This window comes from Physeter macrocephalus, chromosome 12 (genome assembly GCF_002837175.3).
Source record: "Physeter macrocephalus isolate SW-GA chromosome 12, ASM283717v5, whole genome shotgun sequence".
In the NCBI taxonomy this organism is placed as follows: Eukaryota; Metazoa; Chordata; class Mammalia; order Artiodactyla; family Physeteridae; genus Physeter; species Physeter macrocephalus.
Genome location: NC_041225.1, coordinates 13,572,313 through 13,588,756, shown reverse-complemented (window position 1 = coordinate 13,588,756; position 16,444 = coordinate 13,572,313). Strand labels below are relative to the sequence as shown.

Here is a 16,444-nt window from a genome sequence, read left to right as displayed (position 1 = left end):
TAGAATACCGTGAGGCTAAGCCCGATCCCTAAATTTTAGGCAATCTGCACTATGTTAAAATGGATGGGAGGAGGCCAGCTCTGAATTGGGGGTCCACGTCCTGGACTGGATGCAGGAGCGGGAAGTCAATTACAGTCCCCAGCTGGAGACAAGGCTGAAAGGGGCGAGGGGAATGTGTATGTGGGTGGGTAGGACAACAAAGGGAGAGGATATGGGTTTAGAATAGGGTCATTGATCCAGCAATTCCACTCCTGGGCATATATCCAGACAAAACTGTAATTCATAATGATACATGCAGCCCTACGTTCATAGCAACACTATTTACAATAGCCAAGACACAGAAACAACCTAAATGTCCACTGACAGATGAATGGATAAAGAAGATGTGGTATATATACGATGGAATATTACTCAGCCATTTAAAAGAATGAAATAATGCCATTTGCAGGAACAAGGATGAATCTAGAGATTATCATACTAAGCGAAGTAAGTCAGAAAGAGAAGGACAAATACCATATCACTTACATGTGAAATCTAAAATATGACACAAATGAACATATCTATGAAACATAGAGAACAGACTTGTGGTTGCCGAGGGGGGGTGGGGGGTGGGAGAGGGAAGGATTGGGAGTTTGGGATTAACAGATGTAAACTATTATATATAGGATGGATAAACAACAAGGTCCTACTGTATAGCACAGGGAACTATATTCAATATCTTGTGATAAACCATAATGGAAAAGAATATATATATATATGTATAACTGAGTCACTTTGCTGTACAGCAGACATTAACACAACATTGTAAGTCAACTATATTTTAATAAAATTTAAAAAAAATAGAATAGGGCCATTGAGAACTAACTCTTTACATCTTTCATGTGTAGTCTGGCATGCTCCTCTGGGGACTTCAGTCGTTAGTCTTAAATCCCATCACTGATAGGTTGAACATGCTTGAGGCATGGATTGTGATCACAATACCACTTGATTTGGGACACAGCCCTTCTACACTTGAGTCAGTGGGGGTCGACTTTCCCAGCCCCTGGATGAACACTGCTATAGCCCCTTGACTTTCCCTCTTTTTCTTACGTAATAAAAGTAGGGGCTCCCCCTTGTAACACGTGGAGTCTTAGCAGATATAGGAGACAGTGTGGGCACCGAAGTATGGGTTCTGGGTTGGTGTCGCCCTGCTAAAGTTGCACAAATGTAGCCTTTTGGGGCAGACATCCTATAAGGATGGAAATAGTTGTGTAATATGGGGTCTGATTTTTCTTTTAAACTCACATTTCCTGCCACGTATTTTGATGACTTGAATAATTAGGACATTAACTTGCAATAACATTTAGATGCATGGCAAGTATGAAATTAATACAGTAGAGTTGATATCCCACATTTTAGCTAAGCTTTGTTCTTCGTGAAAGTTTTAAAACGATGCTGCGAATCCTTCGACCCTTCCATCCTCAGGAGGTGGGAGCTACGGCTCTTCCCCATGAGAGCGGGGTTGTGACTGCGTCCACCAAGAGAGTCTGGTGTAGTGGAGTGGGGTGACCTCTGGGCTAGGTCATGAAAGACCATGCAGCTTCTACCTTGTTCACTGGAATGAATGTTCACTCTTGGAGCCCTGAGCCTCCATGTAAGACTTCCAACTACACCAAGGCCACCATGGAGAAGCCTTGTTTAGGTGCTCTGGTCTGCAGCCCTGGTCTTTTGAGTCATCCCAGTGTAAGTGCTAGCTATGTGAGAAAACAGGCCTTTAGATCAGGGTTGGCCAACTTCTGTAAAGGGCCAGATCCTGTGGCTTCGTGGGCCCTCTGATCTCTGTCACGACTCAACCCTGCTATTACAGCACAGAAGCAGCCATAGACAACACACAGTGAATGGCTGTGTTCCAATAATGCTTATTTGCAAACGCAGACCAGAGGCCTACACGCTGTAGTTTGCTGACCCCTGTTTCCGATCATTCTACTCCCCGGTCATTGAGCCTAACATCCCAGCAGAGATGGAAGAGGAAAGACAAACCGTCTTCCTTGTGCCCCATCTAAATCTCTGACCCACAGAATCTGTGAATCTAATACAGTGGCTGCTGTTTACCCCCACTGCGTTTGGGGTTGTATATCACACAGGAATAAATAATTCGACAGTTTTATACTAGGTGGGCCTCATCAGGAACGTGAGACTTAGCAAAGACCTGAAGGAGGAGAATTAACCAAGAGGGGGTGAGTCTGGGGTAAGAGCATTCCAGGCAGAGGGAACAGTCGATGCAAAACCCCGCGGTGGAAGAGAGCCTGGTGTATAGGAGCGGTAGCAAGGACACTGCACGAGAGCAAGGGCTCTGCTGAGATGGCCTGGCGACCTTGCACATCTCCACATAGCCGTGCAGGCGAGCCTTGACTGCAGTCTTACCCAGGTCTTGGGGGACTGTCCCGTGATCCCTCCTGCGGCAGGGGGAGGTGAGCCTGGTGAGCAGCTGTTGCAGGCAGTTTCATATCTTTCTCTCAAGGCATGCCTGTTTCTCTTCCTTCTCCAGACTTTCAGTTGAGCAAGGTGTTTCCACGCCTTCCGTCCATGCCTCTCCCTGCCCCCAAGGACACAGCAGCAGCCACCTGTGAAAGTCTGTGAAACTGCTCAGCTGTACTTTAGAGTTGGCTGCTCAGCAGCAAAGCCACCCACTCCTCATGTCTGTTCATCTGGCGCCTGGGGCTTGGTGTCATCCTATGGCACTAGGGACGCCAGGAGCTGACATCGTGCTGACTGCTTTTGCTGTCAGTGCAAGTGATAACCGATTTAAATCCATGTGGGCTGGTTGCCTCCTTACAGCCAAATGTAGCCCAAGTGACCAGCCTAGGGGTCAGGGACTGCTGGACCACAAAGCAGCATAAATGGATGTGGAGTAAGGAGATGAGGTCAGAGAAGAAGAGGGACCAGGTCGTGTCGGACCTTGAAGGCCACAAGGCAGGACTGTGGCTCTTAGGCAGAGAGAAAGCGGGAACCACTGTCCAGTTTTTGGTGTGTTTTTTTTTTTTTTTGCGATATGCGGGCCTCTCACCGTTGTGGCCTCTCTCTCCCTTGGCGGAGCACAGGCTCCGGACGCGCAGGCTCAGCGGCCATGGCTCACGGGCCCAGCCGCTCCGCGGCTTGTGGGATCTTCCCGGACCGGGGCACGAACCCGTGTCCCCTGCACCGGCAGGCGGACTCTCAATCACTGCGCCACCAGGGAAGCCCCACTGTCCAGTTTTGAGCACAGGAATGGTTCATGTTGTCAGAGGATCCCATTAAAACACAAAAATTCTAAAAATGTTTCCTTAAAGCATATATATACATATATATGTAAGTTATTGTTGCGATTATTAGTAAAAGTGGCTGACATTTCTTTCACGGTTACCTTTCTCTGCGTCTGCCTTCCTGGCTCCTCCACACTTTGTCGTTTGGGGGCTGCCTCTTTACACTCACGATCTGCACTTTTTCATTGACGTTCGTCTCCCTCCGTGAGCATCACCTCTCTTGGACTCGGGGGCACAGCGAAGAGTTCTTCCCCAGGAGGCGGTGAGCTCCTCGACGCCGAGGCTGGTCTCACCCCTTTGGCCGGGTACCCAGGGGGCGCTCGGTCGGGAGCGGATGCGTGTGGCGCTCAGCAGGGAGCGCCGCCACGGTGGCCTTGGCCTCTGGGAGCGTTGCTGCCTGGGTTTTGTGTCCGCAGAGCCGTGACTGCGGGACCACCGCAGTCCCCAAGCTGCAGGCGCCTAGTCTTACGTCTGGTGGCCGCCTCGGGCGGCCTCCGCTCCCCGCGCCCAACCCAATCTCCTCCCTCTGTCCCTCCCACCTGCACGTGCTGGACGTCGACACAGCCCAGAGCCAGGGCCCCTTTCTCCTCCCCACCTCCGGCCGCCCCTCCCCTTTATGGTCCCCACCTCCCTCCCCTCTCTTCAGCCCCCGCCCCGCCATCCCGGTCTGCCCAGGCTCGAGCCGAGGCCCGCCTCGGCCCGCCTCTCCCCGCCCCTCCGGTCCAGCCCCGTCCCTTCCTCCCCCTCCGCGGCCCTCCTCTCCCGGCCTGCTTCCCGCCCCCTCCCCTCCCCGACTGGCTCGGTCCGCTCGGACTCGGCCCGCGTCCCGCCCCCTCCAGCGCTCGGCGCCACCCGCGGCGGCTCGGCTCCGCCACTTCGGCGCTGGCTCCCGGGGCCGCCGGGACTGGGCTGCTTCGCGGGCGCGCTTGGCCGGCGACGCGGCAGGTTCTGGACGTCCATCTGTCCGTCGGTCCGCAGAGAATTACCAGTTCCGCGGCCCCGGGATGGGGCGGGCCCTGCTGCCGCTCCTGCCGTGGCTCTTCCTCCCCGCGCTGTGGAGGGGAGGTGAGTGCAAGGGCCCGGGGGCCGGGGGCCGGGCGCGGGAGGCCGGGAGCTCGCCGACTCGGGCGCACCCAGCAGCTGGCAAGTTTGCAAACACCTCCCCCCGCCCCAGCGGTGCCGGGTGCTGAGGCGCAGGGGCTCCCACCCACGCACTGTCCCGGCACCCAGGCTGGTCGTGGGCGCGCGTGCCAGTGGAGCCGGGGAGGGGTGGGCACCGAGGGCTCCCCTTAACCTCCAAGAGGGAAACAGAGCTCGGCCGGGCGCGCTGCAAGTCCTGAAATTTTCGGCAGAGGGGAATGCGCCGAAAACTTTTCCCTGGACATGGTTGCGTGGTTGGACCCTGGCTCTGGCGGGAGTTCTGGGAGCCGCAGACCCCATCACCCCCCGAGGGACCGGAGACCAGCAGGCTGCGGGAGTTGGGGTCGCAGTCCCGGTGCTAAGATCCACCAAGGCCAGAGTGCGACCGGGAGGGACTGTCGTCCGGCTGCTCCCCCCGGGCCCTCATGGGCAACATTAGCAGGGACACTCTGGGAGCGTGGGGACCCCGGAAAAAGGGGAAGCATTCTTTACACCCGTGTTACTGCCGAACAGAATCTAACGTGCTTGGTCAGCGTCTAGGTTTATCTCGACTCTGCCAGGCATTCCAGTATAAGTACTCTTACCCATCCAGTACTGGATGGGTAAGTGGTGGCAAGGGAGAGCAGGTCCCATTCTGCATCAGCAGCTTGTTTGGAGGGTAGGTGATCAACGGGTTAGAAGTTTAATCGCTGATGCATTGCTTAAGGAAGCTGGAAGAAATTTAACCAGGCTTTATACTGAATAAACACATCTCGGGCATTTTTCCTTAACTAAAAGGTTTAGCTTACACCTATTATAGTCAAAGATGTTTTTTAAGAGTACCTGGGAAGTTCAACTTATAGTTAAACAATTTACTTCAGATTTTTTCCCTGTGAAGTTTTCATTGGAAAGCTCAGTTGCTCAAGTAAGAAATTCTTAAGCAGTGCACACATTAAATTACATATGCAATTTATAATTTGGGGCAACGTAGCAATTTGAAGCAAACATCCGAAACGTAAATGAAGCAAAGAATTAAAGGAATTCTGTTCTTTACCCCCAGCCCTCCACCAAACCCTCAAAAATTCCTCAGCATTTCTGCCAGATGCATTTTTCATAATCTGCTGCAAATCTGTTATATTTTGCTACTAGGGAATTCTGGCCATTAACAGTAGTCTTGGACATAGTGAATGTGGTGAAAATTATGGGAAAAGTACTAGAAACAGTAGTTTTGGTGGAAGACATTTTTTAAATGGAGTGTTTTTCTAATTTTTTTAAAAGCTGTGATAAAAAACTTTTGTAGCCAATAATCAGTTTAGGCAGATAATCATAAAAGGTCTGTTAAAATCCACCCAGCGGGAAGAATGAAAAGTTTCTCTAGTGTTTCTTTTCCTACGTTTTGCTTTTCATCTTGAATTTACCTGTGAGATGTCTGACAGTGTTACATTTTACTTTGTGAAAAGCTGGAAGAATGGGATTCTCACTGACCCAATTAAAGCAGAAGTAAGAGTGCTGTAGGAAGAGATTAAAAATGAAAATTGGACCCCTTGTCTAGTTTTACGATTTTCATATTGCATGTTGTGGTTTCAAGTGGTTTGCTCACCAGGCAGCAGAGGGGAGAGAGAGACAGGGTGTGAATGTGTGTTTAGACTCTACACTGTAGAGGAATGGATAATTACAATTTACACATCACTTTAACCCTGGAATCCTCCCTACCCCTCACCCCCACCCCATACACACAAACACCCTCCCACGAAGACAGATACACACAGAACTGAAACTGCTGAACCAGGGGCGTTTCTGGGCTCACCAGTCTTTCCTTTCTGTTCCGTCTCTGATGGGGGCGCCAGTGAGCAACAAATCAGGCAAAGGGTAGCTCTAGAAGGCCCAGGAGAAGCTAGAGGACAAGAAATACAGAAGTGGATAAAAGCGCAGGCATTGCAAGGACCTAGCCGTTGATGAGGCTGTGCTTGCCCCTAAACTAAGCCCTTAGAACTAACTGGGCTTTTAAAACTCTTCAGTGTTAGCATTTCTCTCCCAAACTGAAGCTGTCACCACATTACAATATATTGTCAACATTTTCCCAGAAAGGACTTTAAGATGTCTCGTTGCTTATGGCCTTTGTATCAATGGACTCGAATGCTTTGTGGAAGTAAGCAGGGCACATTTCAAAAATAAGTAATTTTTCAAAACTTATTCTGATCCACTTCCTTAAAGTCAGGGTTAGGGTTTTTCAAATTGAGAATAATTATTTTTTCAGTCTTATTTTTAGAAATAATTTCCAGGTTATTCGAGGAGCAGGGCCAGTGGGCTGCCAGGCAGAGCTGGTTACAAACGGGTTGCATCTTTAGGTGCCGGTGTTGGGAACATGCCGCCAGGTAGAGAGGCAGAGGCTGGACCTTGTTTTAAATGGGTTCCCCGGCCTGGAAATGAACACATGCAGACCCTCCGCTTCCCACATAATGGCCAGAATGAGACTTTGCAGATGAATCGGGCTGGGTTGTCCCCTTGTCTGACATCCTCCAGTGGCCTCCCTTCTTTACCAGAGTTGGCAAGGACTCGGGGGCCTCCCTCTCCCTTTTTGACTCATTTCCAGTTACTCCCCCCTTGTGGCTGGAGCGGCACGTCTCCGGCGCTTTTGCTGTGGATGTTCCCTGTGGCTGGAATCTTTTCCCCAAGATCTCTGCACACTGGCTCTTTTTAGTCGTCTGGGTCTCAGCTCAGATGTTCTCCCGGAGAGGCCTTCCCTCACTGCCACTGCTGCCAAAGTTATACACACACACTCCATGAAATAACACTACTGCCACCTGATGGGTTCCTCTACACTTTCCACGCATGAGGCTCGTTTCAGGAGCTCAGTATCTGCTGATGGTATCAAAGACCCAGGCCTCTGCAGCTCTCACCGTGTGTTCCTCCCGCTTCTCTCTTCCTACTGGCTTTTCCAGAAACAAGTGCTGCAGCTCCCATGACCTTGTGCTTGGGGCTTGGTTGCTAGAAAACAGTCTTTCATTTCACTGTGATGCCAAAGTGATTTCCTTACTAGAAATGTTAGGGTAGATTTTTGGACTATATTAAGGCCAATAGAGCAAGGTTAACGTATTTTGTAGTCTCTTAACGATCCCAACTTTAAAAATAAGTCAAAAGCCAATTTTTCATGTTAAAGACACAGTTTTAACAGCTCCTTGCCCAGGGCAAATTGCCCGATTCCCAGGTCATCGGGGTCCCGAGTGCCTTGACTCTGGCCTGTTGTTACTAGTTTAATCTTAAACCGAAGCACATGGCTCTGGTTGGGATGTGTCTCAGCAGGAAGTTAATCATTATAAAACCTGAAAAAAGCAGGTTCACTCTGTGTGCTTCTAGGGCTTGGAATGAAAATTAACAGGGGCTGCAGCTCATGGGCTGAGTGGCCAGCGGGCTGGGCTTCCTGTCCTGCCTAGCTGACCTCTGGGGAGCCCTGGGGCAGTGACTAACTCTCAGGACCTCAGTTTCCTCACCGGTCCTGTGGGACTCTGTTATTTATGGAAGGATGAATGAGCCAGTGTCACATGGTAAATGCTTCAAAACTGTTAGCCATTATTACCCATGCTTCCTCTCCCTTCTCAACTCAAATTTTGCGGTAATTGTTTTTCTTAAACAAAAGGTATTGGGGGAAAAGTTTCTTCTTTTCTCACTGAAATATGTGCTAAATTGCAACTTGAAATATGAGGGCGGACCTGTGGGCCATCCTCCACTGTTGAGAGCGCCCTGGTGGAGGGGCTGTGGGTGTCCATCCCAGAACGCTGAAGTCCTTGCTCTGTGGGACTGTTTCCTAGTAGTTCTGCTAGCAAAACCCACGCTTGTCGCCTCAGATGAGGCAGGGCCTGTCCTGACCACTCCCCTCCTCACCCCCCTATCACCCTCACTTGTTGAATTCAGACTTAACTTAGTCCAGGAATCGCTTCCTGTCATGTGCCTCTCAGGAAGGTATAAAAATGAAGTCCAATTCCTGCTCAGCTTTTCCCACATCACTCTACTCTAAAGTGGGTGTGGTTTTGTTTTGGTTTTGTAATTTTTTGGGGGGTTGTTTGAGTGTAAACATCCAGATAATTCCTTTCCTTTTTTCCAGCTAAAACTAGGTTTGCCAAATGCAGTCTTCTGGCTGCAATGGCTAGAGAACGAGGCTTTCTTTCTCAGATGGCGTTCTGTGTCTGAGTTGGGTGTGTGCAGGTCGTCTTGTAGCAGGTAGACCAGACAGGGAGGCCCAGGTGCACTCCTGGCTTCCAGATGCTTCCTGCTTGGTGGCAGGTGTAAGCGAGCCCCCAGCTACCCAGGGAAAGGCCCAGACTCCTCTGTATCCCACACTCTGGGCATTTGCTAACCCCTGACCCAGGGGTAACTTGTTTCCTATCTTGTTCCTTGTTCCAGCCCTGCTGCCTCCAGCTAAAATGCTGAAAATGCAGCCTGGCAGGAGGATCCTGCAGCCGGTCTTTGGAGAGCAAGAATGCCGAGAGTACCTACCAACCCAGCACTTTCTCCTTCCTGGGACTTATTTTTCTTTGTCTGAAGTGTGGCTATTGAACTGTATGGAAGATTTTTAACCACAGTGAGGGCCCAGGTCTTCCCCATTTTTGTGAGGCCTGGAAGCCCCTCCAGCACCTGGAGCAGCTGGGCAGCCCTCCCTTCTTGGTTGCCTTGCCATTCCCACTCTGTCTGGGCCTCTGTCAGCCAGCAGGATCCAGTAGGCCTGGCCTAGCTGCCACATCCAGGTCACCTCCTTAGGTCCTGGTGTTTTCAAGTGAAGGAAAGATAGTATGTCTTCAAGAGTTAGTTGAGGAACCTGCTGCACTCCATTCTAAACCATTTTATTTCATCCTTTTGTCCATTTCATCCACTGTTAATGCTTCTTTCACTTAATGATAAAATGGATTTTCCACGAGTCTTGGGGATGGCAGGGGTGGGGGAAGGAGCAGGGCAGAGGGGAGAGGGAGAAAAAGAGAGAGAGGAGACAGTTGTTGACTTTATGTTTGGACCAATATCGTATATGAGAAGTTTTACACCAAAAGCTAAGCATGTTTGAGAGACTTACGCTTGGAGAAAAACCATTGCATTTCATAAGAGCAATGCATAGATATTTGTGGCACCAAATTTTATGCTTGTATGTTTCTCCTTGTCCACAGTCATTAACGGTGCCTTCTGGATTTTTCCCAGTCGATCCCTTCAAAGGTGTTTTCTAGCTTCTGGGGCGCCAGCCAAGGGCCCAGCAGGATCTGATCATCATGGGGTTAGAGCTCTGCCCCAGCTCACTCGGGGAGGGGGCCCATCCTCACAATTTAGGTCTCAGGCTGGCGCTCCACAATCAGGCAAACACTGTCTGACAGATCCCTTTTCATTGTAGTCTGCTTTTTGGGGCATGGGGTGGGGTTGGGTGCTGTAGCTAGCACGGCATTCAGGGCCAGTAGACGCCTTAGAATGTGCCTGAGCTCTGATCCTGCCTCTCCTTGGACATACAAAGGAAAGCCTTGTTTATTTTGGAGACGAGATTGTTTTACTATTGTAAGCCGTGGGGCTTTTTAAAGCTACTAATAGAAGACCGACTTCATTATCGTTTTAGAAAATGATCTTTTTACCAGTAAGGACAGGCTGTCTTCGTGGAGGATATTAGAACATAGACTCAAACTTGCTGAAAGTACTTTTCTGTCCCTGCGCTACTTAGTGAATGCACAGAGAAGTGATGAATATTCATGGGCTCCCAAGGGTGGCCTGTCTTTGGAGGCCCGTTTTCCACTCGCTGCAGTTCAGGGCAGGCTGCCTCCACGCAGGAAGTGAAAGCAGCCTGTAAGCCTTTTTCCAATTCTGGCACACGATTCAAAGATTTGTGGATGAAAACAATGTTCTTTGAAAGTTTGGGGACAAAGAAAAAAAGAAGGTCTTAGATTTAGCATGAGATCTAAAGCATTAGGTTAAAAAAATAATAACCACTTTGAGAGTCTGAAGATGTTAAGTCCTCATCCCAGTTTCAACGTGCAGGGACAGCTGGGGTGTGATGCTTCGCCTTTCTGAAATTCCACATCTCCGTTGATTAAATGGCGTGGGGGGCGGGTTGCAGATAGGTTATTCTGGGGCCCCTGGTGGGCAGAAAATGGATTTCATCTGAAGGAGACAAGTGGGCTGGGATGTTTTCTCATCATGAGGTTCAGACATGGTGCCTTCCATGAGTGTGACGCCGCCAGACCCCAGCCTTGCACCTGACGCTGGCAAAAGAAGTGCAGGCATCAGCCCAGAAGTGGGGCTAGAGGCAGCGCGGGGTATCTCTTAAAAATGAGTCATGCCAGTGGCTTCTTTACTGTGGGAAGTTGTTCTTCCCCGCTGCCTAGGCTGTGTCCCCATGAAGGACCCCCCTCCAGCTCTATCTGGGGCAATAGAATAGTCTGGCAACACGGAGGTGTATTTCTGAGGATACTGGACCTGCCCAAACAAATGACAATATGTTAGGTCACAAATTAAGTCTCAATACATTTAAAAGGACTTAAATCATACAAAGTGTGTTTTCTGAACACGTGGAATGAAGTTAAAAATTAACAATGGAAGAAATTTAAGAAATCACAAATGTAGAAATTGAACAACACTACTAAATAACAAATGGGTCAAAGAAGAAATCACAAAGAAAGTTAGAAAATATTCTGAGATGAATGAAAATGAAAACACAACAAAACTTATGGACTTATGGGATGCATCTAACGCAGTGCTAAGAGGGAAATTTATAGCTGTAAACACTGATACTGGAAAAGAAGATAGCTCTCAAATCAATAACCTAAACTTCCACCATAAACTAGAAAAAGAAGAGTAAACTAAACCCAAAGCAAGCAGAAGGAAGTAAATAATAAAAGCTAGAGAGGAAATAAGTGAGATATCACTTTATACACATTAGGATGGGAATAACAACAACAACAATAACAACAAAAGTCCAGTAACAGATGTTGGCAAGGATTTGGAGAAATTGGAACGTTCTGACACTGTCGTTGGGAATGTAAAAGGGAGTGGCCTCTTTGGAAACAGTTTGGCAGTTTCTTAAAAGGTTAAACATGAAGTTACTATATGGCCCAGCAATTCTACTCTTAGGTGGATATCCAAGACAAATAAAAAATGTGTATTCACACATACAAAAACAAACAAACAAAAAAGTGTAATTATTCAATGTTATGATATAATTTTATATTTAGAAATTTAAAACTATTTTATAAAATAAATTGTAGAATGTAAAGCTCCAAAGCATTTTGGCTGCAAGAACCAGGAGAAAGTCAACTAGGAAGCATTTTCAAAATACAGAAGCCCAGGTCCCACCCAGGACCTATGGACTCAATCTTTGGGGTGTGACCTTATGCTGCGTGGGTCCAGGCCATTGTGTGCTACATCTCTTGTTACACTCCATGGATCCAGTGTGTCTGATTCTTGAGGAGGGGTGCAGAGCCTCACACCACTCCCTGGACTCCTCCCCCCAGGGGCATGTATCAGAACCTGGCCACTGAGGGTAAGAATAAAATAGTTACGTTTATCCAGGGAAGACAGCAAGTCTTGGACTAGGGTGAGAACTGTGAGGCTGGATGATCCCTCAAGCCAAGTGCTCTTATTGAGACAGGAAGGGGGCAGGGCACACAACCTTTAAAACAATGACATAGCCCTGGAGGACATGACTTAAACTGGTTAGAACCAACTAGGTCCAAGATGGCAGACGAGTAGACTTCCACTAGACTTTGAGCCTCATTATATACTCATGGTAATACATCAGCCAAATGACACACCCACAGGAACCATGACAGTTCCCAGGTCAACCATAAAAGGTCAAAGAGTGGGCAGTGACCCAATTCCTGGAAATCTGTGCCTTCCCCAAAATAGTTGCAATAACCCTCCCCCTCATTAGCCTATGAAATTACCCACCCCTATGAAAACCAACAACCCCCATACCCTGGCATCTCTTGCCTTCTGAGATGGCCCACACTCTGTCTGTGGAGTGCGTTTCTCCCTGAATAAACCTTTCACTTTACTATCGCTCACTCTTGAATTCTTTCCTGCGTGAAGCCAAAAACCCACACTTGGCGGCCCATCCCAGGGACTCGCCTGAGACATGGGACGAGACCATCCTCTTGTGCCCAACTCTTTTTCCTGCAACATTATGATTTGAGGACCTACGGGTGGAAGAAAGATTCAGGGAGGGATCCCATCATTCTTATCAGGTGGGCCAGCTAGTAAATAGAAAGGCCTATCTTTTTCTTTTTACCATCACATTTTTTTTTCTTACCTACTCTTTTATTTACATACTCAAATCTTGTGATGAAATGTTTAGGATACACAAAAGAATGTACAGGAATAAAACTCACCTCTGTGCTCCCCACTCGGCATCAGAAATCAGACATGAGCAGTACAGTTGAAGCCCCCCACTGCTCCCCTCCCCCTGGACAAAAGCACTACCCCCTCCCCACCATCGGTGTTTTAATTCCCACTCATATCTCTATCCTTTGATCACGCATAATTATATTGGTAACACTGTAGTGTTACCGTGTCCTTGGGGTTTACATTTGTTTGCACGTTACAGAAAACCTCGCTTTGGCGGCTCCACCAAAGGGGACATCAACTGGGAGTCCTACCATTCAGTTCAGTTTTGACACTAACTACCTAGAGTGAGCAGAGACTCCACAGGTTAAGGGCTCAATCCCGTAAGACTGCCTCCCCCCCAACGCCCACTTCAGACACCAGCTCAGATGGAGGGTCCAGGCTGCCCACACTTCTGCCCAGCTGACTATAAATTGAGAATTCCCATGGCCTCCTCTCCCTCTCAGGTTTGATACTTCTCTAGAATGATTCACAGCACTCAGGAAAGAGCTATACTTAGGATTACTGTTTCATTATAAATGATACAACTCAGGAGCAGCCAAATGGAAGAGACACATAGGGCAAGGTATGTGGGAAGGGGCTCAGGGCTTCCGTGCCCCCTCCGGTGTACCGCCCTCCCAGCTCATCACCAACTCAGAAGCTCCTCAAACCTTGTTGTTTAAGCCCTTTATGTGGGATTTTATTACACAAGCATGATTGTTTAAGTCATTGGCCATTGGTGATTAAACTCAGTTTGCACTATTAGAGATGTATTTGACCCCACAGGCATCCAGGATGAGCCACTTTTCTGTCACCACTTTTCTGTCATGAATTTTGCAATTCATCCTCATTAAACTTAGTAACTCCCCACTTCTTGGGGATGTGGATTTTCTGGTGGCCAGGGAACTTGAACTTGGCCCTGCGCAGGACATCAGTCACGTGCTCCTTATTCTACAACTTGATGTGGATGGACATGATGACCTGGCCAGTGTGGACACTGGCCACTGTGCCCTGGGGCTTTCCAAAGGCACCATGCATACCTGTCTGGAGCCTAGATTGGGGTTAGCATGCCAGACATGAATGTCCACTGCAAAGGGCTGTCTCCAGGGTCCCTTAGAGCAACCCATACAGGCAACAGGCTGCATGTACTTCTGAGGAGGCTGCTGTTGGCAGCCACTGCACACTGGGCTCCCATGGGGAAGAGAGCATGGTGGGCTTAGTTGGCTGCAAATATAATATTTAATTATTATACTTTTGATGTTTTCAGAGTCTATAGTGATATTCCCTGTTTCATTCCTGATATTAGTAATTTTTGTCTTCTTTTTTTCTTTGTCAGTCTTGCTAGAGATTTATCAATTTTATTGATCTTTTCAAACAACCAGCTCTTTGTTTCATTGATTTTCTCTATTGCTTTTCTTTTTTCAATTCATTTCCTATATTTATTTTCTTCCTTCTGCTTGTTTTGGGTTTGCTTTGCTCTTCTTTCTCCATGTTATGAGATTAGACTACTAAATAAAATTTCCCCTCAAAACTGTGTCAGCTGTGTCCCACATATTTTGATACATTGTAATTTCATTTTCATTCAGTTCAATGTATTCTTTAAAAAATTTCCCTTGAGGGCTTCCCTGGTGGTGCGGTGGTTGAGAGTCTGCCTGCCGATGCAGGGGACACGGGTTTGTGCCCCGGTCCGGGAAGATCCCACGTGCTGCGGAGCGGCTGGGCCCGTGAGCCATGGCCGCTGGGCCTGCGCGTCTGGAGCCTGTGCTCCGCAATGGGAGAGGCTGAATTTCCCTTGAGACTTCCCCTTTGATCCATAGATTATTTAGACGTTTAGTTTGCAAGTATTTGGAAAATTTCTTGTTACCTTCTGTTATTAATGTATAATTATTTCCATTGTAATCAGAGAGTATAAACTGTATGATTTTAGTTCTTTTAAATTCGTTGAGATTTGCTTTATGGCTCAAGATAATGGTTTTTCTTGGTTTATATCCCATCGTCATTTGGAAAGAATGTGTATTCTGCTGTTGTTGGGTGGAATGTTCTATAAATGTAGTCTAGATTCTTTTCATTGGCAGTCTCATCAAGTTCTTCTTAAATTAAGGGTACTTTAATTAATTAATTTATTTATTTATTTATTTATTTTTGGCTGTGTTGGGTCTTCGTTTCTGTGCGAGGGCTTTCTCTAGTTGTGGCAGGCGGGGGCCACTCTTCATCGTGGTGCGCGGGCCTCTCACTATCGCGGCCTCTCTTGTTGTGGAGCACAGGCTCCAGATGCGCAGGCTCAGTAGTTGTGGCTCACGGGCCCAGTTGCTCTGCGGCATGTGGGATCTTCCCAGACCAGGGCTCGAACCCGTGTCCCCTGCATTAGCAGGCAGATTCTCAACCACTGCACCACCAGGGAAGCCCTCAAGTTCTTCTTTATCCTTGCTTATTTTGTGTCTAGTCCTTTGATCGATTGTTGAGAGATGTTGGAAGTCTCCAATTATAATTGTTGATTTGTTTATGTCTCCTTTCAGTTCTATCGGTTTTTGCTTCACATATTTTGAAGCTCTTTGCTTAAGTGCATACTCATTTAAGTCTGCTATGTCTTCTTGGTAGATTGACTCTTATCATTACATAATGTGTCTTACTGTCTCTGATAATTTTCTTTGTTTCCAGATCTACTTTATCTGATGTTAATGTAGGCATCCTGCTTTTCTTTTGGTTAATGGTTGCATGATATGTCTTTTTTCTATCTTTTTGTTCAACTTGCATATATCATTATACTTGGAGTGAATTTTTTATAAATGGCAGATAGTTGGGTCATGTTTTTTAATCTACTCTGCCATTATCTGTCTTTTAATGGAAATATTTATGTCATTTACATTTAATGTAATTTGTGGTCTATTAGGTGTTGATGTTTTACCAGTTCAAGTGAATTGTAGAATCCCTACCTTCTTCTAAGTCCCTTTATCTCCCCCATTTAAAGCATAATTATCTTAAATATTTCCTCTTCGTATATAAAACCACATCAGACAGTGTTACAGTTTTTCTTCAACCATCAGACATAGTTTAGAAAAATCAAGAGGAGGAAGAAATTCTATTGTATTGACCAGTATTTTTGCTTTTGTGTTTTTTCCTCCCTCCTGATGATTCAGGTTTTCTTTTTTTATTGTTTCCTTTCTGTTTAGAGAATTTCCTTTAGCTATTCTTTTAGAGTAGGTCTGCTGATGACAAATTCTCTTAGTGTTCCTTAATATGAGAATATTTTGATTTCCCCTTCATTCCAGAAGAATTCTGAGTTGACATTCCTTTTCTCTCATCACTTAGGAAAATGGCCACTTCCTTCTATCCTCCATGGTTTTGTTTTGTTTTTTTCCCTCCATGGTTTTTAATGAGAAATTCACTGTCATATGAATTGGTTTTCCCCTATAGGTAAGGTATCATCTCTCTCTCTCTCTCTCAGTGCTTTCAAAATGTTTTCTTTGTCTTTAGTATTCAGAAGTTTGATTATAATGTACCTTGCTGTGGATATTTTTGGGGTTTATCTTATTTTGGGTTCATTCAGATGTTTAATTTTGTAGGTTTATATCTTTTGTCATATTTGGGGAGTTTTCAGCCATTATTTCTTCAAGTGCTTTTTCAGCCTTGCCATCTTTGTCTTCTCCTTCCAGGACTCTGATGATACAAATGTTAGCTCTTCAGTAATATAGTCCTACAGG

General features: G+C 47.0%; 1 protein-coding gene and 1 non-coding gene across 2 annotated transcripts in view; one reads left to right on the top strand and one right to left on the bottom strand.

Annotated features, from left to right (window-relative positions):
- Positions 1-4,157: 4,157 nt before the first annotated feature.
- MERTK (MER proto-oncogene, tyrosine kinase) overlaps positions 4,158-16,444 on the top strand; it is a 126,525-nt gene continuing 114,238 nt past the window's right edge. The window contains exon 1 of the mRNA XM_024129837.3: positions 4,158-4,346. Coding sequence (XP_023985605.1) covers positions 4,286-4,346 — 61 coding nt within the window. The 5' untranslated portion in view covers positions 4,158-4,285. The remainder of the gene's footprint in view (positions 4,347-16,444) is intronic.
- On the bottom strand, positions 13,839-13,973 carry LOC112066541 (small nucleolar RNA SNORA70). The gene has a single exon (XR_002892717.1). It is a non-coding gene; the product is annotated as a small nucleolar RNA SNORA70 (small nucleolar RNA).